We start from the raw sequence: 25,049 nt of genomic DNA on the forward strand, positions 1-25,049 counted from the left end.
TTATTCAAATTGTTCCTAAACTTTTACCCGCCGTAACTGCATCTGCACACAGTACTCACCACAAAAGGAGGTGGTTGCCAGTCTACTCCTCTCTAGAGGTGGGGCCCATTTGCTCCATATCCCATGACATGCTGGGTAGGTAACACCCTGTGATGGGGGAAGATACGCATCACTGTCATCATTTAGGATCAAGAGTCTTTTTAGTATCCTGTTCAAATCCTCCCCGCCCTTCAGATGTCTTTCCGTCTCAATTTTTTTTTTGTGATTAAGGTTAAAAAAAAAGACTATATATTAATCAATTTATCTGCAATTCTGAACAGTTTGAAAAATTAGGGAGATCTTTTTGTAGGCCATTAAATTCAGTAAATCCCCAGTATAAATATCTATACAGAGAAAAGTCAAGTTTAGATCCTTGGAGCCCACACTTCCTTAAAGCAGTGTGTAGAATTTAAGACATTTAAAATATTAGTCTTTTTCTATTATTTTGAGCCTATACATATTTTTTATTTTTGGAGGGACAGAGGGATTTTTGTTTTTGTTTTTTATTATTTTATTTTTTAAGTTCTGGGGAACGTGCAGGATGTGCAGGTTTGTTACATAGGTAGACATGTGCCATGGTGGTTAACTGGACCTATCAACTCACCACCTAGGTATTAAGCCCAGCATTCTTTAGCTCTTTTCCCTCATGCTTTCCCCACCCTGCCCTTCCCCACTGGGCTGCAGTGTGTGTTGTTCCACTCCCTGTGTCCACGTGTTCTCATTGTTCAGCTCCCACTCATAACTGAGAACATGCAGTGTTTGGTTTTCTGTTACCATGTTAGTTTGTTGAGAATGATGGCTTCCAGCTCCATCCATGTCCCTGCAAAGGACATGATCTCATTCCTTTTTATGGCTGCATGGTATGAGAAAGGTTTTTTATTTTTATTTTTAGTGCCTTAATATTTTATGTTATTTATCTATTTCCATTATACTCCATGGAAAGAGAAGGGGAAATGGGTAAGCCAAACTCAAGTTTTTAAGTGGAATTCTTTCAAAGTCTGCAGGCTGATGGAGCAAGAGTTGATCATTAGAATTAGATGCCCCAAAAATGTATTCAATGAAATATTTCAGTGAAAACTCATACCATGATTCAAGGCCAAGAGGAACTTACTTAGTATAAAACTTTCAAGATATTAATTCATGGTATTACCAGCAAAGGACAGATTCTAAAATACTTATCATGGCACATTAACAAAAATCCTTGTTTATTTTTTTCTTTTTTAAAGTCAAATAGGCATTAAAGTATTTCTTTAATCCTGCTCAATTCTAGAGAGAAGGAGGTAAGCCAGGGACATTTATAGTTTCGTATCGTTTATAGACAAAATATATGATTGCTTAACATTTCCAGTGTTTCATTTTTTATTTTAACTCTATTTAGATACAATCTAATAGAATATGTTTATTTATAGATAAAGACAAAGATAAACTGGGGTTCTCAACTACATGCCAATCTTAAAATGACATCAACCTGAAGTTCCATACCTCAACAAGTCCCTGCAGTATTCTAACAAAGATGACACATCCATAGTGCACTCTGGCTGCTGACGGAATTAGCATATTTAGGGTAGAGGTAAGAAGTATGGCAGCTCCAAACACCCTGAAATAGAAAAGATGGGAACACTGTTTAAATGATTCAGCATCTTACATACATACATTTAAATTTCTCAGGTGAAGTTAAACATTTAAAGTAATAAAAAATTACCAGTAATTTTAAGAGAGATTGTTTTTTTCTAAAACGTGTTCTGGACTTAACTGGCTACCCATTGTAAATACATACATGAGCCATCTAGAAATTCTACATTTGATGCACAGAAAATAAAAGGAGCCAATATATTTTGTTATACTATTATTTTCTTTATAGACTTAATTACAAGTCATAAATATTTAATAAATCAATATATGTTTTGGACTCTATTTCAGTAATTCAATGTAAATACTCTATTTACAGTATTCAATGTAAACTGCTTAAGGGTAAGAGTTGTTTTTCACATCCATTGTACCCTTGACACTTAGCACAGTGCCTGGAACACGGTTGGTAATAACCGAAGAGTTGCTGAAAATAATGAGTGCATAAATGACCTTGTTCCTCACATTGTGCAGCTATTTTTAACTTCCCTAGAAGCTGCACATACATAGAAATTTTATAAACAAACTTGTATTTTAAATGTCCCCAAAACTTCATGATTAGATCACTTAGCACATGTTATTGAAATAATGCAAATAACTATACTTAATATCTCTCTCCCAAGTTTTTCATTTTTTTTTTCTTTTCAGTGGGTAAATGGGCAGATTCTGTTTGAGACACATCTCTAGCAGCACACCTACACACAACCATTCAAGAAAAAATTGCTGGAAATATAACGCTAAAGCTTTTATCCATCTACAAGTAAAAATTCAATTCCATTCCATTCCATAGTTAAAATAAAAACTTCCATAAGGTTTATACCAAAGAAGAAAAATATTCCTTTAACTGGGTTACCTTATAACTACTCTCTTGCAAAGATGTTTTGGAACATGCTATCTCCAATGAGCTAATCTATGTGTTTTAGGCAAGTTTTATCAAGTCAAACCTGAGTCTTTAATTCAGTCAATGTTGGTTGCCTCATAGAAGCTCTGATCTTTCTTGTGGGCACTTTTAAATGTTACTGTTTAAGATCTGGATTTCTGCAAAGGACCATCTACAATCATTATTAATCTGCTACAGAAAGGTGAGAAATGATATCACACAGGGAAGTTAATTAAAACAACTCTTTTTCTATGGATCATATACTGGTCAAATAATTTTGTGCAAAAGTGTATGTAGCCTGTACCCACCCTCCCTTAGTAGCTTCTCTCCACTGAGGTAAACTGTCACTCATGAAGTGAATATTCTGCTCCATTCTCCCTCTGTGCTGTTTGCTCAAAATAGATGTCCTTTTGTTGTAAGCCAAAGATAATTTTGCATGCTAAGGTTTGAGGAAAAACTTTTTAATCCAGGTTTATGTAATATGTGTGTCTTATTTTCTTATAATTATTTTAGAGGTATGATCCACAAATTTTATTTTCTATTAATGTAACATTCTATCATCACTTTCTCTCCCTTTTTGAAGGGTTTGTAAATACAGTTGTCTTGTGATAAGCTGGTGAAAGATGAATATTACCCACTCTTTAGCTTAGAGTTTCTCAACGTCTTCATGATTGAGATTTGGGGCTAGATAACCCTTTGTTGTGGGTGCTGTCCTGTGTACTACATGATGATTAGCATCATTTCTGGCATTTATTTGCTAGATGCCAGTAGCACACACCCCTCCTCTAAATTACGACAACCAAAAATGTCTCCAGCAATTGCTAAATGTTCCCTGTGAGAAAAATCACTTGCTTAGTAAAGCTGAATCAAGTATGAACTATTTGGTGAGTGCACACTATAGTCAGAACTAAATTTAATGAGTGTTTTTTCGACTTGCTAGATACCATATTAACACTTCCCATGCCATAAACTCCACAAGCACCTAACAACCCAGAGACATGAGTATTATTCATATACCAATGTTATAGATGGAGAAACTGAACCTAAGATAAGTAAAATCACAAGTTCAGGTTGTTTAGTTTTAAATAGAGGATACCGGTTTCAGATACACTTCTGTTTTATTTAAAACCCATTGAATTTTGCCACAAGGAGTTATACCTGATTATACATATTTTAGATAGTTAGTAATATGCTTCAGCATTCTAACTATAAATTTAAATAATAATCTTTACAAAGCCACTTGAAATCACACTATGATTTCTGAAATAAAATGCCAATAGATCACTTCAATGTTTACTTTTCATTCTTGCCCTGAATAATGTTTCTAATTATACAATATCATGGCATAATTGAAATGGTTTTAATTTTAAGTTCCTTAATTTCTAGAGTCTCACTCTGTCACCCAGGCTGCAGTGCAGTGGCACTATCTTTGCTCACTTCTGCCTCCTGGGTTCAAGCAATTCTCATGCCTCAGCCTCCTGAGTAGCTAGGGCTACAGGCCTGCGCCACCATGCCCGGCTAATTGTTTTGTATTTTTAGTAGAGATGGTGTTTTGTCATGTTGACCAGGCTGGTCTTGAACTCCTGCCCTCAAGTGATCTGCCTGTTTCAGCCTCCAAAAGTACTAGGATTAGAGATGTAAGCCACCATGACTGGCCTCTTAATTTCTTTATCTATCCCTTTTATTACTATTATATTAGTGACCACTGCACCTCAAAATTCACTGATTTTTCTTGTATCTAGTTGAGAATAGAATCCATCGAACTTTACAAATCTCATCTTCTTATTAAATTTTATAGAATTGTTATCCTAATTAATATTTAAGTAATTAAAATTCTGATTATCAAAATTCTTGCCCTAAATGGAAAGTCTTTACACTTTGTCTTGCCACACAGCCAAAATTGAAGTAGCTTCCTCATTCAGTATCTATTCATGCATTCACACTTCGAACCTCTGTTAGACTATATTCAGAGGAGAGTCTTGTGTGGAGGAGAAGGTAAGAGTTAGAGATCACTTATTGTAGTTTCTCCATTTATATTGACTCATTTAATACTCACAACAACTCTCTGAGTTGTTAGACTTTCCTCTCATTTTATAAATAAGGAAACTGAAATAAAGTGGTGTGGCCAAGAAAAAAATCAAGTAGTAGAGCTCAGATTCAAATCCAGGGCTCTCTGACCTAAAAAATCCATGTTCATTCATTCACATGATGTCAGCAGGTGCTTAGAAGAAGAAGAGGATGGGCCTCAGTGTAGTAGGAGAGAGAAAGAGAGACAAGTAGTCCAGGGACAATGTACACCAAAGGCCACAACAGAAGCACAAATAGAAAATAGGAAATAGGAAATATAGAAAATGAGAGGAAAACCCTCATTTCAGCTGAGTTGACCACGTCACAAACCTTTGGTAGGGAAACTTTGAACGATTAATATAAAAAAGAAGAAAGACTTTCCAAAAAGAAGGAGTGGCTCAGCAAAGCTTCACAAATGGAAGAGGTTACCTTATGTACTAGAAACTAAGGCAGTATTGAAAATGGCTGAACATAGTGGCTCAGGTGCTTAGGAGAAGGAAGAACATCAAAGCCTCTTTGAGGAAGTGTAGATAATCCAAAAAGATGAAGGGTGAAATTCATCAGTTTGTGACATCTTGGAGACAATTGAGTCTGGAGTGAACACAGAGGGTAAGTGACAATTATGCCCCTAAAGTGAGGTAAATATAAAGCTTACTGGGATTGAGGAGAAAGGGATCTAAAAGGCAGGAAGCAGGAGGTGGTTAAAATGCATGTAAGTTCAGGCAGGATGATGGCTTGCAGAGGAGCAAGGGGTCGAAGTCACTGACAGTAGGAGAGGGGGGAAAAGGCTGACATAAATATGCTACAGTAATTTTTGTAGGACCCCAGCTTTGTCACTTAATAATTATGTAACTGGTAACTTGTTTAACTTCCCTAAACTTCTGCTTCCTTGTCTGTAAAAAGGACATCAGTAGGCAATGGTTCAGAGCATGGATTCTTGAGCCAGACTGCCTGGGTTCACAGTTCATCTGTCACTTATTACTTGAGTGACCTTGAGCATTTTATGTAACTTTCTGTGCCTCATTTCTCATCTAAGCAATGGGAGTATTAACGGGAACCTATGAGTTATTAGAAGTAAAAAACCTGGAAGAATGACTGTCACACTTCAAGCATTTAAAGAATGTTAGAACTTACACAATAATAGTACTAATGTATTTTCTCTATTAAGACTGCTATAAGGCTAAACAAAACAATGTACCTAAAAGACTTAGTCTGATGCTTGACACATGAAAATAAATTCATAACTGTGAGCCAGTCAGGTAGAGACAGTAATTCAATGGTTATTGAATTGTTAGTGTGGAGATTACTTCCAGATTCTCATTTTTAGATAACAACAATATTAGAAAGCTCTTACTGCCATCCTTACTTCACAGATGATGTAACCATGTCCGAGTGAGTTAAAATAACTTGTCAAGGTCATATAGATAGTAAGTAGAGAACTATGGTTTATATTACTTATCTGATGTAGATCCTGGATGTCTAGCCACTAAGATCTACTTACTGCAATAGCAGCAACACTAGTATTGGCATTAACAATACCAACAGCAATATATAAAATAACATAAACTTTGAAAGATGAAAATGTTGTAGAAAGATGGATGGTAGTAGCAGTGGGAAGTGAAACCAGAATTCTACCCTATCTCTCCTATGTTTTGAAGTAAGTAGTTAAAAGGAGAGGTTCACTTACGAAAGTTTTGTATTTTCTTAAACAAAGTCTAGGTTTCTATAAAGAAATGAAAGAAGTAGTGGAACTAAATGCGAAAAAGAAATTTAAGAATATAAAATCATTTAGCACAGTAATTTGTTGACTTTCACATGCATGATATAAACCAGGGGCTTTTTGAAATACAGATTTTCTAGGTGTCAGAGTTTCTCATTTCAAAAATGAAACTGAAGTTCTCTGTCCTGCTTTTGACCATTCTTATTGACCAAATTGACTGAGCAGCTGACATATTTTTCATCGGGACATTTAAATACCATGATAAGTATTAGTTAAGAATATGAGAATATTTTTAATTACACTGTGAAAATCCAATTTCAACTCCAATTTCTTGCTAAGTGTGACTTTGAGTAAGGTGTCATTACTTAAATTCTTTTAGCCTCATTTCTTTGTCTGTTTCTTGTAGACACTTAAATAGTGTGATATAGCATTAGTTAAGAATGAGAGGGTTTGTTTTGATTACACTGTGAAAATCCAAATTCCAATTTCTTGCGAAGTATAACTTTGGGCAAGCTGTCATTCCCTAAATTCTCTTAGCCTCATTTCTTGGTCTGTATAATGGAAATAATCTTTCCATACTTCAAAAAAAAAAAAAAAAGTATCGTGAAGATTAAATCAATTATGAAAGGGGACACTGTCTAGTTCATAATAAATGGCTTATCATTATTATACAGAAATTTCCTAACCTTTAATAGACTTTTTAAAGAATGATTTTCCTCGTCTTTTTCTCCAGAATGATTTTGCACTGATTAAATAGTGTTAACTCTGTTCCAATGAACACATATTTGTTCCATATCAGGCTGAAATTCTAGCAGCTTTCATGAAGTTCACGAAGACATGTAATGGAAATTTTATCTCCCACTCTGAATTCATACAGAATTGATTGAAATGCATCAGTCTCTTGCACTCCAGCCTGGGTAACAAGAGTGAAACTCTGTCTCAAAAAAAAAAAAAGGAAATGCATCCGTCTCTTAGCCTGTGTCTCAATAGTCCATCTAAAATATCTGATGGGAAACAACCAGAAAAGAAAATTCACAGTCTTCTTTAAATCAATAACTGTCTCAGTATCCTTCCACATTATCTTTCAATATTCACTCACGTCCCCACCCTCAAAAACACACCTCTTTTTCGACTAGTCTCCTCTCTTGGATATTGCTGAACTACTGTAGATCACTTTTATAAGACTTAAATCATGAGGTCATATGTTCTCCAAGCCCTCCCAGTGTTTTTTCTCTTGGAGAATTGGGTCCAGGTCTCCACTTCTTTGAACCTCATGGCACTAACAGAATGCTTTTCATATGCCATGTTCTTAGGAATAAGCATTCAATTCTTCTGTGTAAAAACTCTCAACTGAGGGTAATCATAACTTCCTTTTCTGAGGTATATGTAGGTGATAACAGATATTTCTTCTTTTAATATTTATTTCAAGCAACTGATAATTTATTTGTTCTTGAGATTTTAATGGGGACAGACTGCTGTTCTGGGTATCCTATCAATTCTAGAAAGCTGAGTTATTTTCATAGAATAACTAGGTTTACAGCTATGGACTATAACTTAGAGTACTCATGTAAATAAATCCTCACTTGAGATACTTGCTGAGTTCAAATACATGGCCCAGTCTGGCCTCATTCTTATGCCTTACAAAGAACACTGGAAATCCCTGAAACTAACAGTTATCACAATGCCTGTTCATCACGGCATCCTCCTTAGCCTCTGAAACTACTGTCTCTGAAGCTCTGCTTGTAAAATTAAATTAGGAAATAATGCTTCAGAGGTGATATAGTGTCATCTTAAAGAACCTCACCATTTATTAATATTTAATGTAGTCATATATATTATATTATGCTTGACAGTCATCATTTTTGTTTGGTCTGATGCTAGAAGTCAGAAGCATTAAATATACTTTCAGTGTATTAACAGAGAGAAGGAAATAGAGTATATAACAAAAAACATTTAATGTTCAAGTGAGTTTTATTATCCCTAGGATTACTCTTAACTTTGACACTTATAATTGAGTTTCACAGCACTACTGCCCTGAAAATGATGTTCATCATTAAAACGTTTTAAAGTTATTCTCTGATTGAAAGACTTGTCTGGCAATGAAAACCACACAAGTAAATCAATTCTTAAAATTGTTCCACAGGCGAGTTCTTTTCCTATTGACCTAGCCCAGCACTAAATAATATAGTGATTTTTGTATGAAGCTGTAAAATACAATTTAAAAAAAGTAAAGATATTTTACAGAAGAAATGTGTTTAGTAAAGAATGATATAATTTGAAATCAGACATCCTGGGGTCTATAACCCAGCTCTGCCTAATACCATCTAGTAGTACTTGAAAAAACGATTCTGTATTCAGTTTTCTCATGAGTAAAAGAAGCATCAGTCTGCTTGCCTTCCTGGACATAAAGACAAAAATAATAGACACTGGGGACTCCAAAGAGAGGAGTGTGAATGTGCTGGGTGGGAGGAGTGAGGTTGAAAAAGTATCTCTTAGGTATAATTATCTATTTAGGTGATGGGTACACTAGAAGCCTATACCTCACCATTACACAATATATCCACATGACAAGCCTGTACATGTCAAATTGTCTCTGCAGATAACATGATCGTATATTTAGAAAACCCCATCGTTTCAGCCCCAAATCTCCTTAAGCTGATAAGCAACTTCAGCAAAGTCTCCAGATAAAAAAATTAATGTGCCAAAATCACAAGCATTCCTATACACCAATAACAGAGAGCCAAATTATGAGTGAACTCCTATTCACAATTGCTGCAAAGAGAATAAAATCTCTAAAGGTACACCATATAAGGGATGTGAAGGACCTCTTCAAGGAGAACTACAAATCACTTCTCTGGAAAATAAGAGAGGACACAAACAAATAGAGAAACATTCCAAGCTCATGGATAGGAAGAATCAACATCATGAAAATGGCCATATTGTCCAAAGTAATTTATACATTCAATGCTATTCCCATCAAGCTACCATTGACTTTCTTCACAGAATTAGAAAAACTACTCTAAATTTCATATGGAACCAAAACAGAGCCCGAATAGCCAAGATAATCCTAAGGGAAAAAAAAAAAAAAAAAAAAAAACTGGAGGCATCACGCTACCTGACTTCAAACTATACTACAAACTATACTACAGTAACCAAAACAGCACAGTACTGGTACCAAAACAGATATGTAGACCAATGGAACAGAACAGAGGCCTCAGAAATAATGCCACACATCTGCAACAATCTAGTCTTTGACAAACCTGACAAAAGCAATGAGGAAAGGATTCCCTACTTAATAAATGGATATGGGAAAACTGGCTATTTATACACAGAAAACTGAAACTGGACCCCTTCCTTACATCTTATACAAAGAATAACTCAAGAAGGAAGAATAATTAAATGTAAGACTTAAAACATAAAAGCCTTAGAGGAAAATCTAGGCAATACCATTCAGGACATAGTCATAGGCAAAGACTTCCTGACTAAAACACCAAAAGCAATGGCAACAGAAGCCAAAATTGACAAATGGGATCTAATTAAACTAAAGAGCTTCTTCACAGCAAAAGAAACTATCATCAGAGTGAAAAGGCAACCTACAAAATGGGAGAAAAATTTTTGCAATCTATCCATCTGACAAAAGGCTAATATCCAGAATCTACAAATAACTTAAATAAGTTTACAAGAAAAAAACAAACAACCTTATCAAAAAGTGGGAGAAGGATATGAACAGACACTTCTCAAAAGAAGACATTTATGCAGCCAACAAACATATGAACAAAAGCTCATCATCACTGGTCATTAGAGAAATGCAAATCAAAACCGCAGTGAGATACCGTCTCATGCCAGTTAGAATGATGATCATTAAATGTCAGGAAACAATAGATGCTGGAGAGGATGTGGAGAAATAGGAACACATTTCCACTGTTGGTGAAAGTGTAAATTAGTTCAACCATTGTGGATGACAATGTGGCAATTAGAACCAGAAATACCATTTGACCCAGCAATCCCATTACTGGGTATATACCCTAAGAATTATAATTCATTCTACTATAAAGACACACACACACACAGAGACACACACACACACGTTTATGGTGGCACTGTTCACAATAGTAAAGATTTGAAACCAACTCAAATGCCCATCAATGATAGAATGGATAAAGAAAATGTGGCACATATATACCATGGAATACTATGCAGCCATAAAAATGATGTGTTCATGTCCTTTGCAGGGACATGAATGAAGCTGGAAACCATCATTCTCAGCAAACTAACACAGGAACAGAAAACCAAACACCACATGCTCTCACTCATGAGTGTGAGTTGAACAATGAGACCACATGGACACAGGGAGGGAAACATCACACACTGGGGTCTGTCAGTGGGTAAGGGGGTAGGGGAGGGAAAGCATTAGGAGAAATGCCAAATGTAGATGATGGGTTGGTGGGTGCAGAAAACCACCACGGCAGGTGTATACCTATGTAACAAACCTACACGTTCTACACATGTACCCCAGAACTTAATGTATAATAAAGAAAATTTTTAAAAAAAATGCCTGACTTATAGAGTCACTATGAGGGATAAAGATAATGTACATTATAAATTTTGTGGTATATATATATATATATATATATATATGCATATTATTCAATTCTAACTTCACCTCCCTCCCAAAATGGAAAACTAAGGCAATTATGAAACAATTTTATAGTATAATTCATACCTTCTCTCTTCCCACTCTAGAAAAAGCATTTTCTAGAAATACATTTCTTCTAACTAAATACTTGTTTGTATTTTGAATTTTTTGATTTTTTAAATTGTAAAAGTTAGTTTTGTATAATATCAGGCAGTATATTTATGTCATTACTATATATTAAAGCTATCAATGAAATACTCTAGCAAATTACACAATTTTTAGCAATAAACTCAGTAAAGCATGGCTTTCTCAGAAGAAATAATCATATTACATAGATACTAATAAACATATATATGTATCAATTTTAGCTATATACATATATATACACATATATGTAGTTTAGCTATATACATATATAGTATATATATACGTATATATATACACATACTATATACATATATATAGTTCTAAGTATATGTAAATTGCTAAATAGTAAGCTGAATCTCAAGCAATCTGGTATTTCATTTCATTTAATATCTTCTTTCTTATAATTGGCACCTAAGGTGCTCATTTTAAAACCCACTCCTGGTGTGAATATAAGTCAGAGATAGGCCATTAATAATTGGGGTGGGGAAAAAATGAAAGAAATGTGCAAATTAATGTGTAAAATAATAATTTTATAATTTCTTAAGAAAAGACATAGAAATTGATGGGTGTTTCTAATTTTTCAAAGAACAGTGTTACAGTCTCGGAAATAAAATAAGGCCCATTTGCTTATTAAAGTTGTTTTCAAAATAATAAACCATTTGAAAACCAGTTAAAATTGTTTTCTTCATGATTTTCTCTGCAGCAAATAACATTCTTAAATAAATTTACTGATTATTTTCAGGTTAAAGCCTAATTTCTATTTTTCTTCTACTTGTCACATGCATACATTTTCCTCTTTTACAGTATGAAATGATCGCGTATCACTATTTTATAAACACTGATGTTCTTAAATGGCAGGAATCTCTATACCACTATAGAGACTGCCAGAATCAAGAGGTATAATAGTAATCATGACATAGAAATGTTTGGAAAGGCAAATGCAGCTGCTGAAAACCTGCATCACAAACTGCCTGATGATTAGCATTCAATAGGGCCCATAATGAGTTAGTTTGATATTCCTAGTCATATTTTCTATGACCCACAGCCACAAACACCCTCAAATATCAAGTCCACCCCAAAATGATTTGCCCAGAAGAGGTAACAGGAACACTGGTGAATTGTCACTTCTATAGATGATGTTCATTTTCCCTGAATCAATCAATCCACTTCCATTTGTGCAGCGGATTGTCAATTAACAGGAAACTAGTGTTCCTCACCCTAGGTGTGGGACTAATTCTTTCCTGGAGGGTCTGCAGGAGTAGACTGACTCAGGCTGTTTAATCTATTTAATCTAATCAAATCAGGGCTTGTATGCCTCCCTTTGTCACATCTGATGCCCCCACTCCCATATTAAAAAAGGAATACATAGGCACGAGCCAACCCTCTGGGTCCCTTGATGCATCATTAAGTTGTAAAAATGACTTCATCACTCACGACAGAGAGATTACACAGCCCCAATGGTAGCATATGGCAGCGGGAGCATCACTCTACCAGCTGCCCACCTGACTCTCTCCTTTCTCAAATCATGTCCCTCCCCTCCAGAAGCTGCCTCTGCACTGCAGTAGCAGAATGCTGTAGCAGCGGGAAAAGCCAGAGCTAGTGAGGGGTAAGGGGATTGGAGAATGAAAAAGGAGAGAGAGAGAAACTCATATCATGAAAGCACCTGCAAGCCCTTGGAGACCCCTCCCTCCTCAATCTATCTATACATCTTATCATAAAGGGTATTTTCTTTTGTCAGAAGAGTGCAGGCTTCTCCTGCATTACCCCAGATACTTAACATATAGGACACACAATAGGAAGGCGGCTAGATGTTTGACTGGCAGCTAGATGCACCAGCTAGAAAAAGTCACCTCTGGCCCTAAAAGACTGGATGCTTATAAACCATTTCCACCGAAAAGGGATGGTGGTCCCTTTCATCAGGATTTATGTTCATAGTCTGAATTATTTTCTCACATATAAGGAAGTCACAAATTATTTCTCACTGGAAGGGTTGAGGAACTCCTCCTTGCAATGGATGTTGCAATGGATAGGTAAGTAGAGAGGAAAAAAATATATATAGACAGACAAACAGTGTGTTTGTGTGTATCTGTGTATATGTATTTGTGTTTGTATGTGTGTGTGTGTGATTGTGCTTAGAAATTCATTTTCAATGCTTATTCCAACAAATAAATAAAGAACATCTGTATTGTTTTATCTTTCTGAAGAAAAAAGAAAAGCACCAGTAAAATTGCTCCTTTCTGGGCTTAACACATGGAGATATTATGTTTAAAATGTCTGTCTTCTTCTCTTTTAGAAAATTACTCTAATAAGAGATTTTTTTATAATTATGCCAGCTGGAATATTTACCTAAAGTTTATAAAATTTTATTTTTATAAATATAAATGCGCACTAGCAAATTTTAAAACCAAGCTTTTGGATTTGCTCACTTTTAAGTATAAATTACTTTCTATTTTATACAGCATATAAATTGATTGCATCACTCAAAACCCCAAGGATAAATCTCTTCGTTTTTGCAGACCAAAGTCTAACCTACACCCAGTCATGGTTCAAATCTCTGGAATCTTAGTTCTAAGAGCCCAAACTGCCAAAGTGTCTGAGTGGCAGAAAAAGTTATAAATGCCATGTTTTCTGGTGTAGAATATCACATTCTTTGTCTTAGTCATTATCAAGTGTGGAGCTTGCCTTTTGCAGAGAAAAGGGTGGGATCACCTATGTTGCAGCCAAACAGCTTGGGAGCCAGTACACACACACAAAATATACAATATGTTTCTCCTGCCAAAATAAAATCTAAGGATCCCTTGGGCCAGCTAAAGGCTTCTCTCTCTAATTCGTGGAATTCTTCCCTGGATTTGGGGCATGATAGATTGTAATCATTCATTCTGAGAGCAGAAGGCTCAACCTACTGCTGAAAGCTAACTTTGCAAGGAAGCACATAGCATCAGACAGAGATGTTCAATTTCATTGTAGAGGTACCTTGCCATCATGTATTACCAGACACTTGAGTTCTAGTCACAATCCCTTTGTGACCTCAGATAAATCACTATTCCCTCATTCTCTATTTCATTTCCTGCTCTGTAAAATGAGAGGGCTGGATTAGATGAGCTCTGCCCAGCAATAATATGGGTTCTTTCTGTTATAGCAGGTTCACTATATGCTGCAAGCAAGTGTGATCCTAAGCGTCTTATTCAAATAAAGAAGTATTTTTCCTTAGAAAAATCCAAGTTAAAAATTAAAGAAATACCCGAAAAGACAAAAATAGAGGATTACTGTAGGGAAAGATAAACTATAACTTTGAATAGAGAAGGCTAACCTCAAGCTTAAATGGATTTCTCTAAGTGTATTTATGCTTGGCTAGAATTCAAAGACTGCATGCACTGAATTACTAGCACTCTATACACTTGGCTAAAAATATTTTTTAGGACAGCTCTTTAAAAGCCTTCAAGTAATATTTATGGAATTTTTACTGAACAATAATTTCAATTTGAGTAATGTACATCGGAAAACAATTTTAAATGTAGAAATGTGACTCATGAAAATATGCATTTTTATCACATTGGAAATAAACCATTTGCATTACTAATGTTTAAGGTAAATTTAGACAAAAATAAACTTAATAGTCACAGAAGTTTTTAATAAATATCATTTATTATTTCTTTAATAATAAATGATAACAGCCAGCAATTACCTGGTTCCAGGCACTTCAAAAACCTTTACATATATTCAGCTGTTATGACCCATATGAGGTAGGCACTTTAATTAGCCCTCTTTTACAGAAATACTGAGGTGGGTTAAATAACAATGTATATAATTCAGTTACTAAGTAACACATTCAAGATTCTGAACCTACAGTTTAGCTTTATAGCCTAAATCTTACTGCTGGCTTTTTTGTGTTTTTTTCCCCCCCAAACACCTTGTTATGATATTTATTTCATTTATTCAACAAATACGTATCATGAGTCAGGTACTCTCTGAGATGCTGGTAATATAACAGCGGAAAAAAAAATGGGCAAAACTACCATCACTCGGGGAGCTTGCATTTTGTGGTAGAAAGGAAGACGTTAGGCAAACAGATACATAAATAAAATATTGGTATGACAGGTGGTGATAAGTGCTATGTAAAAAATTAAAGCAGCATTGAGAAATCAAGAGGAAAGGATCAGGGTACTAAAAATATTAAATAGAGTTTAAATAATATCACCACCTAAATAAAGGCAAAAACAGTTTTTGTGATACAGTGCTATACAATAAAGATATAAGGTTCATCAAACTCCCTTTGCTGTATCTGATCTTCCATGGTAACATGTTTTGCAAAAAAAGTACAAATTTATATATTTCATATTTATGGTTTTATATATTTCATATATATACTTTTATATATTTCACATGCATATGTTATTTATGCTATTAAACATTGCAGGTTCCTCACAGCAATTTAAATGCAGGGTAAACCCAGTCCTTAGGAATTTCATCCTTGTAAATACATGGATTACTATAAGTCCATGTCCTGTATTATTTAAAGACAAAAATAATTTGCCCCCCACATATTTTTATTACTATATTAATATGTTCTTATCTTAGAACATTAAATATTTTGTAAGAAATCCTCCTTTGACACCCCCCCCACACACACACACAAAGGCCTTTCCTGGAGGTGACTAAATTCTCCCACCCATAATGTGCAATAGCTCTTTAAGGGAAGACAAAGGAAGAAGTGGTGCAAGAGCCCTCCCTCCTCTGAGACTGGGTATACTCCCCCACTGACTCTTCCAACTCCTCCTATCAATAATCAGGAAAGTACATGTACTTAAAATCTGACTAGTATAAGAACCAAGAGTCTGCATTGTGACCAAGAGTGGGGCTTTCTTTGCTTAATCAATAAAATGAAGAAGCCAAGTAATTGTTCTTTGTTTTTCATTGAGAAATTTGCCAGGAGGTGTAGCCAGGAGGCTTTCTCTCTTGAGACACATCTCAGTTTTTCTTCCTCAGTTCCACCCACAACAGTGAGGCAAACATTTTCCAATATGAGCCTGTTTTGCACCTAGAGGGAAAGGAATCTGTCCCCAATATCCCACCCAAGGGAAATCTCATTCTACTATTAAGTGATCAATATAGAGAAGCTGCAACTTATAAAAATCTCTCATTTTATATTTATTAAAAGCCTTCTAAGGTAAAATTTTATGTAGCATTTGTATTACAAGTTGGACATTTACCATATTAATAGTAAGGATATCAAGATGATCAAATTATTTATCATTTTTATGATTTTTAAATTAATATGCAATACTGTTATAATCTCAAAAGAAAATGTTATACATGTTTAGAAACCATTTTCACACAAGGCTTCAATTACATTTTGCAATGTTTTGCTATATTTTAAAAATGAAGCAAATATGTCAGAATCTTTAGGCATGATAAGGAAGTTGATCTGTATAATTTTCTATAGGTCCATGATATTTTACATACATTTTTAATTTAATTTTCTCAGTCTCATAGAACATAACATATTATATATGAAAACATTAAGCTCTCTCTCTTGAATACCCATTTAATGGTAAGACTAATTTGGATCCAAATAAGAATTCTAGAATTAAAATTTTTTTCTCTATGAAACTTAGATCGGCATGATGGCTCATGCCTGTAGTCCCAGCTACTGGAGAGGTTGAGGCAGCAGAATCACTTGAACCCAGAGGCCAAGATGACAGTGAGCCGAGATGGCGCCACTGCACTCCAGCCTGGGAGACGGAGCTAGACTCTGTCTCCAAAAAAAAAAAAAAAAAAAAATTTCCTTTGAGGAAAATCTGCCAAATAAAGTAGAACTTGAGTCAGCATCACTGTTTTCATTGCTAAACATGTCACAGATATTCATGAGTTTGCATTTTTTTAAATCAGAGAAACCAGTTACTGATCTCCTAGTGTTACAAAGAGGAAAAGCTGGAGCATCCCTGGTGGTTTTTCGTGGCAGACAAATGTTAGCATTTTAATATTTGGCAAGGTGAATATTTTGACTCCGAAAATAACCTTAAGTCACCACCATTATATTTTCATTTGACATCATATTGAGTTCTTGTATCATTTTTGTTTTTTGGTGAAATGTTGAATTTTTCCCCCCTGCAGTGCAAACATTTCATACATGTATGTTTAGAGTATCTTTCTGAAGACTTTGCTTTATTTTAGGAAATACTTTTTAGGAAAAAAAAAAAAAGGGAGTGAAGACTGTATAATTGGAGATCTGAAAATCAAAAAATGTAACGTGTTCATTATCAAAATTTAACAGAATATTTCTTTAATGTTTTGTCTAATATCAATGTTTTCTTTATCACATCTATAAAAAAGAGTTCTCTACATAGTGAGCCTCATCAAGTGTCCATCAGCAGATGAATGGGTAAAGAAAATGTGCTACATATACGCAATACATTGATTTTTTAAAGGAACTATTTGTCTACTACTTGGTCTTAGTGCCGACCATCCGTATTGTCAAGTAAAGACAATACTCGAAAGGCATTATTCCTAATGTATGTCACTCTCCTCTTGACATTTTAAAACAGTGTCCCCAAATCCTCACTCTAGAGATCCTTAAGCCGAAAATACCTTTCCAAGAATTCCTCCCCAGGCCCTGAGGACTCTGAGAAGCTTTGGGCAGAAAAGACACCGCTAGTGAAAGGGATTGTAATTGACAAAAGCCGCCGGATGGGACCTGAGAGATGAGTTGTGCCCAAATTACAAAGGGCTAAGTTGCATATGATCACGATTATGGAGGTGCCAAGTTCTAGTCCTCTTCCGTTAAAATGTGACTTTTGATTGTAGGAAGAGAAGTGAAGTTTTAGGTGCAAGATCTGAATAAAGACCGGAAATCTTTATTCGCGGTATCTAAGCAGAAAGACCAGGAAGAGATGGTGCTTGCGTTCTATGTCAGCTCAACAATTCAGACGTAAAGAGTATTTAGTTTTGTTTCTCGGTATACACACAATGAAGCAAAGGAAACTGCCCCTCACCCTCTGGTGGCCAGGCTGTCACCCTCGACACCCCCAGCCCATCAGTCCTTCTGTCTTTTGCTTTAGGGGTGTCTCCGCAGGTACCGCAGGTGGCGCTTCTGGGAACTGGCGCTAGGACCTTGGTTGTGGACTCCGCAGCTAGGCCGGAGGCCACTGAAAGCAGCTGGGGGCTCCCCAACCCCCGCCCCAGCGCAGCTCATTAACAGGTGGAATTGCCTCCCTGGTGCCTGCCCCGCGAGAAGCAAATCCTTCAGACCCAGAGCACCATCTGGGCGGGGTCCCGGGCAGACCCTCGGGAAGCCTGGGCGCCCGCGGGGAGTGCAGGGGAGAGCGCAGCATCTGCCGCTGCCCACCCCTTTGTGCACACTGCAGCACTTTCCCTGCTCTGCCTGCTCCCCGCCTGCCCTCAGCTTCCGTCAGGCCAAAAGGCACGTCGATCATTTCTCCGAAAGCCGGTTCAGCCACCGCAGAGGGAAGGAGGCCGCGTGCGCCAGTCCCAGAGAGCCTACATCCATTTAGGCGACTAATTCTGGAAGGAGTCACCAGCAGCTCCCACCCGGAGAGGGAGTGTCAAGGGACTAGAAGACCTCTCCCGGGAGTCTTCAAACCCCATGGGACAGTCGTCTCTGCTCCCAGATTCTGCCGCCCCTTCGGAGGAAACCAACACCACGCCCCACGCCCCAGCCCCGCCTGGCGCTTTACCTGTTGGCTGCCAGCCGAGATGCGATGTAGCCTCCCGGAATCTGGGTGATGATGTAGCCCCAGAAGAAGGAACCATGGATCATCCCCACGGTTTCCGGGTCCCAGTTGAATTTGGCTTTCTATGGGGGATAGGAAAAAAAGGGGTGAAGGGAAAGAGTAGAGTCAGTGCCAAAGTGGTTCACAAGCCAAACAGTGGTTCACAAGTCAAACAGCCCACAGTGCTTGGACACTTCACGCATTTTGGGGATAAGAGTGGCTTCATTTTCGTTTCCTAACAAAATTGCCTCTTGCAACGGAAAAAACCTTGCTAATTAACGAAATGTATTGTGATTAACAGTGAGACCGGGAGCACTGGCTTTCCTCCCCGACTGCTGGTAGGCAGATCAAGTCCTCTGAATGAACTAGGAATCTAGAGGGCCCCAGTCTTGGAAATTCGGACTCCCCATGAAGAGATTTGTTAGCCAGATGGAGACTCCTGGCAGGGATCCACTTAACTGATCCGGCCAATGCGGATGCAGTAATGTAGTGACTTTAAGAAAGGAATCCAACCCTGGAGACTTAAATAGGGAAGTTCTGGGAAAGGAAGGTGGGGAGCGAAGGATGAAAGGTGCAGGGCTCGGAGTGGCCAGGAGAAAGGGTGTCCTCACAAATGAGGACGGATATGGGCCTGAAGGGTTTGGAGTCATCCGTGAATTGGGGGGAGTAAAGGGAGTGGGAGGCATTGCTCAGGGGTTGCAATAAAAACGGGGCAGGGGTATTTCGGAAGGTGGAGGTCTAATTCCGCCCTGATCCGCCTGGGTGACTCCCCAAGGGAACCTCAAAGTAAACTGGGGCGCAAATATTAAGTTCCGAAAGATAGGAGTGTGCTTTTCCTGCCAGGTAACTGGGAACCTTTTTTCTCTTTCGAATAATATTTTGACACCCAGTGGATTTTTTCAGGGTCTCCCGGATTCCGAGATCCTTCCCCAGTTTCTCCTCTCAACTCCTGCTTAGTCTCCTCTACCGCAGCTGGGGTTTCTAAGCAGAAAGTAGGGACCCAGGGGTTCCGTGACCTTGACGTGACCCTTTCCTCTCTGGGCTAGATTCCCTGCCACCCTGGGACCCTCCAGCGTTGCAGCTCCTCCTGCAGAGACGTAAACCTTCCGAAAGACCCCTCAGCCAAACCTGCTAATATGAACACAGCTGTTTTTATTTGTTTTCTAGTTTGTTTGATTTTGATTATTAAGAATGTTTCGGAGGGGCCGAATGAAGTCCCGGGAAAACTATAATTAATATACTACACTATTCATTCAAATAAAACAAATACATTTCTATTTAGATTTAGTGGGCATTGCTAGTCGCCGACGTCTTGTATTAGGTCACAGTTCACAAAGCCTAGTGAGCTAGACGCTCTTTTCCGCTTTGCAGATGAGGAAGGGAAGGCCCAAACCGCAGAGCGAAAAAGGACTAACAAAATAACACTATTGGGGTCCATTCTAGAACCGCAGAGCTAGAGAGGAACTTAGGGAGCACTCAAGCCTTCCTTTCCATTGAGGGGAAAATGGAGCTCAAACAGGAGATGCAGCTTTGCGCGGCCGCATGGCCGAAGGGCGGGAGCCAGGGCGGCCACCCGTTGCCCACCTCCTTGATGACCTTGCCCCCGCGGTGGATGGTGCTGTTGTTGACCATGTCCACAATGGCCACGCCCAGGTTGCAGCGGATGCCGAAGGAGATGCAGAAGCCCAGGCCGCTCATGATGGCGATGATGTAGCGGCGCGGCAGGCCAAAGCACGTGCAGTCGCACAACGGCGCCTTCCTCTCCGGCACCTCTAGGGGCTTCCCATCCTCTGTCAGCTCGATAGTCTCCCCGGTGTCTTGCTTCTTCTCCAGCACCCTGAGCGGCAGAGCAGGGGCGAGTCAAGGACGTGCTTGGCGGCTTAGGCACCCCTGACGCCGACCCAATCCCATATTTCAGGATCCACAGGGGTTGGGAGGAGGGTCGTCGACCTCAGCCCTCCCTCAGGAATTAGGGTGGTGGGGTGACACCAAACTGCAAGACCTCCCACGCTCTCACGCTTTCTGCCCATGCCCCTCGCCTCGGCAGCGGCGTCCCTTCAACTTTAACACCTTTAGGCCTAAGGCAGCGAGTCCCCATCTCGGGATCCACCCCTGGAAGCTCTGATTTAGAAACAAGGGCTGCTTGGGTCTAACTTTCTTGCAGCGTCTGCATTTTGTGAGGACAAGGGTTACCAGAGCCTCCTCCGCACCTGTGTAGGCGCCTCCCCTGCCGACCTGCGCTCCCCAGGGCTTTCCCCTGGCTACCTTTGTGTCCTCCTGCAACCCAGCGCCCGAGGGCTGCTCCGCTGCAGGCGGGCCCAACCAGAGAGTCTTTTCCACCCGCGCTGCCTTTTCCGTTTTTGGCAAGCCGAAGCTTTGCAGGTTGAGGATGCTAGTATTCCAAACCCCCTCCCTACCCCACCCCCAGCTGAGCCTGGGGCACCCCTGGGACTAAGGCCTCTCTAGGCCCTTGCCTGTGCGTGAAGAGAAGGCCTGAGAGCTCTCGCTGAGAGTGTCAAACACTCTCCTTCCCCTTCATCCCGCCCCAGGGCTCTGGTTCAATGCTTACCCCCCTGTTACACCTCGTACTATTTTTTTTTTCTTTTTACTCGAGATGGAGACAAAGACCTCCACAGCTTATGGGCGACACCTAAGCTTCCTACTGACAGAACATGAATAATTAATTATTCGCAATCTTGCGTCATTACTATCTCTCTTACAAACACCGAAAAACGTCAAGAGTCCATTTCCCAAGACACAAAATACGACTCCTAGATATACAAAAGAGCCCCAAATCAACTTTTGTAAGATATCCCACATCAAAGTGGAAGATCTCACGTAAAAATTTGTTTATGTATAGTGTTTCATAAGATTTCACCCCTTTGAATCAATTCATTTCTGTCTTTGGTCCTTGGGAGAAGGGCCAAACGAAAAGGGGAACGCGGAGAAAAGGAATGGTTTCACTAAAAGGTGGTAGTGTTCTAGTCTACAACATGGTCATAAAATTTCTATTAACAAAAACCAAACAAACAAAAGGAATGCATACGGTAACATCTCTGTATGTAGTCCCTTGGGATTGATACTTTTGATATTTAAACAAAGAGCCTCTCCGTTTACAATTTGCAAATATTTTTCCAAACTACCATGTAATTTTGACCTGTGCCGTTTTGAATGCTATGTGCATACCAAATTGTTTTACCACACGAGGGTGAAGCAAGTGAAAATTTTAATTTAATTTCAAATATGCATAGCTTGGGATATTGCTGTCAAGCAGTTTGAGGCTACCAGAAAAAAATGTCAGATTTCCGAATTCTATAAAATAGCACCTGGAGAATAGGTCATAAAGGTATTTGTGGCTAGGTTAATATTTACTCTTAAAGTCTGATCATAATGTTAGAAAACATTGCAATTTATTTTTACTGGGAGAAAAAATCAGCCGATGTGTTTTTTCTTTCTCTCTTTCTTTCTTTCTCTCTCTCTCTCTTTTTTTTTTTTTTTTTGCGTTGGCTTTGTGTGCCCAAATATACAACGTTGAACTCTGCACAGGATGGCAGTTGTACTGGGAAAGAGCAGCCCTTTACAGGGTAGCTGTGGGACTGCAGGGCCCTTGCGGTATCTACTGCCGCATAGGTGCATAATCGTGCCTACACAAAGCCCGCCAAACCTAAAAAGATTTGGAAAATTTGGGAGTGGTTTGGTCATTTTCTTTACATTTCTCATGCATTTGCAGAGACCTCTATTTCCCAAATATTAAAATTAATGCTCCTTTGGAATTTTTTCTTTTATGTCTTCTCTGCCTTCTTGATTTTGCTCTAATTATTTTACAAAAGCTGTATCCATGTAGCATACTTGAAATGATTTAAAGTTTTGCAGATAGCGGCATAATTAGTATAGTGACTACAGAAGGATTAAAAAATTAAATCATTTCTAGGACTTTCAAAGTAATATTGCTTGTTATTTTTATGGCTGCTCTTCCAGGCATTGTGACATTTCCTATGCAAGAAATAGACTCTAGGAGACTGAAAATAATTAAAAATGCATATACATTGTTTCAGGCTCAGAGAAAGGAATTGCTTCAACTATCAATTATTGATATATTTTGATTCTTCTTCATTCAATAGAGAAGAAAGATTCCACTATGGGATTCTCTACTATGCTTTTGAAGCTGAGACCTCTCTCTCTCTCTCTCTCTTACATATATGTATATATATTAAAACCATTACTCTTTGGAATTTCTTGGCTAATTTTTAGAGGGTTGTGCTTTATATTCGTTTGTCTGCATCAAAGGAGTTTAATTCAGGGTATCTATAAGCACTAAAAGAAAGGCTGTTTGAGCAGGTGCTGGTCGTTTCTAAATTGTAAAGAAGATAAATACTATGTAGTAAAGAATAAAACTCTGCAGATACCAAAACAAAAATCTCACACACACACACACACACACACACACACACACACCCCAGACAGGTTCATTTAGTGCAGCATTCCTGCATTAATAAGCAGGTTTCCAGAGCACCCCTGCTCCAAGCAATGGGCAACAAAAAGACTTTCCGATCATATTACAACGTTTCTGAGCCACCAGGGTTTGCGGAAATGGCCCTGCAGGTTTTTTCACGCTGAGCCCCAGGTAAGCAAGGGTTTGCTTTGTCTTACCTGTAGATCTGGCCGAGGGATTTCCCAGCAAAATTCTTTAGCCCCTCTTTTCCTGGGGCCAAAATCCTTTGTTTTACCGATTCCATTCTTGCAAAGACTGTTGTCAGCTCTTGCCAGATTTAAGCAGTGATTGCTAGGAAAGGCGAGGATTGCGCATACTGTCTTAATCTCTTAAGGCAGTTGTGGGCTTTTCCTTCTTAGCAGAATGGTAGTGGCTTGCCTCCAGCAAGATTGAGAGTGAGAGAAGGGAGGGAGACTGAGAATGAGAATACAACAGAATAGCTGCATGCAACCCACGAGTTTCCTAATAGGAGAGTTGGTAGACACAATCAGAAAGTCTCATTGGAAGGGGAGGATCCGGTGGCAAAGGGCGCAAGCAGTGCCATGGTATTTGTGTAGATGCGGTTGAGTCCTTGTCCTGGAAGTCGGTCAGCTGAAAAACAACGTAAATTCCCGGTTTTGAAGACTTATTGCTCTCAAGTCTGCTGGCTTTTAGACGGAGGAGCCGGAATATCACAGAACCCTTGGGTAACAGCAAAGTCAAAAGAATAGTACTTTTTAAAATGGTGTATTTGCTGTAAGGAGCAGAGCATATTCAAAACTCATGGGAGCATCTCAGGTCTCAGGTGAGCAGTGCTGCTATTAGTTTTTCCTCTCTGCCCATGATCTCCTCCCATCACGCCAGCGTAACTGTGCTCTGCAGTAGAGTCAAATTAAGATGGAGAAGGCTTGCTGCTCTTTGAGGACGTGAGTAAATAAAAGATACATAGTTCTGATTTGGGCAGCTTCAGGGAAGATTTTTTTTTCAGCGGCTGACAGCACCCGTCTGGGTGGGTCGCGATAGAATGGTTCAGCACCACGGACAGAGTAAGTTTCAGGAAAAGGGGACGCTTTTGGCTAGCTAGGTTGCCAACTTTCTAGGGGGGCTGGGCGGATCGCCCTGACCAAGGACCATACTGGGGCTCTTCAGGAACGGATGCTATGGAAACCATGTGGGAAGATGTCATCATCTCCAGAGTTTGCAGGGAGAATGGTGCATTTAGCTCTGCTAGGGAAGATAACTTTATTAAAAATTGACAAGTTACTTCTAGTTTGCTACGTTTTGTCCAGCACACTGATGCCAATATTGCAGGGAAGAAGGATTTCAACATATTTCACTTATGCTTGTGGTGTTCCAAGACACCTAGGCTCCCTTGAATATAAAATATGTGCACACAAAATGCATAATTACATTACTCATGTGTTTGTTTTAACCCCTGACAGGTAAAAGATGAATGAAAGAAATGAAAGAAAGGGAGGGAAGGAAGGAAGAATGGAGGAAGGGAAAAATGAAGAAAAAGAGGTGCAAGGTAGGGAGAGGAGAAAATAAAAGAATAACTGTAAACTCAGTGAACGAGATTAAATAAAAGACAGGTAGTTTAAGATAAATTCCTTGGAATTTTAAGCATCTTTGTTTAAAGAATTTACAGTACACTACTCAAATGCCAGTATACTGATGAAATATGTGACTATACCTTGTGCTTGCCAACAAATTATAATAATGATGATTTAAAG

At 38.5% G+C, this 25,049-nt stretch overlaps 1 protein-coding gene across 1 annotated transcript in view; it reads right to left on the bottom strand.

The window, feature by feature from the left end:
• SLC17A6 (solute carrier family 17 member 6) overlaps nt 1-24,163 on the bottom strand; it is a 42,256-nt gene extending 18,093 nt beyond the window's left edge. The window contains exons 1-5 of the mRNA XM_021675186.2: nt 23,496-24,163; nt 20,430-20,682; nt 18,810-18,928; nt 1,522-1,636; nt 60-147 (exon numbers count right to left, since the gene is read on the bottom strand). Of these exons, the coding sequence (XP_021530861.2) occupies nt 60-147; nt 1,522-1,636; nt 18,810-18,928; nt 20,430-20,682; nt 23,496-23,581 (661 nt within the window). The 5' untranslated portion in view covers nt 23,582-24,163. The remainder of the gene's footprint in view (nt 1-59; nt 148-1,521; nt 1,637-18,809; nt 18,929-20,429; nt 20,683-23,495) is intronic.
• Between the last annotated feature and the right edge of the window lie 886 nt (nt 24,164-25,049).

This window comes from Aotus nancymaae, unplaced genomic scaffold (assembly GCF_030222135.1).
Source record: "Aotus nancymaae isolate 86718 unplaced genomic scaffold, 86718_ANA_hifiasm-v0.15.2.pri h1tg000059l, whole genome shotgun sequence".
Taxonomy (NCBI): domain Eukaryota; kingdom Metazoa; phylum Chordata; class Mammalia; order Primates; family Aotidae; genus Aotus; species Aotus nancymaae.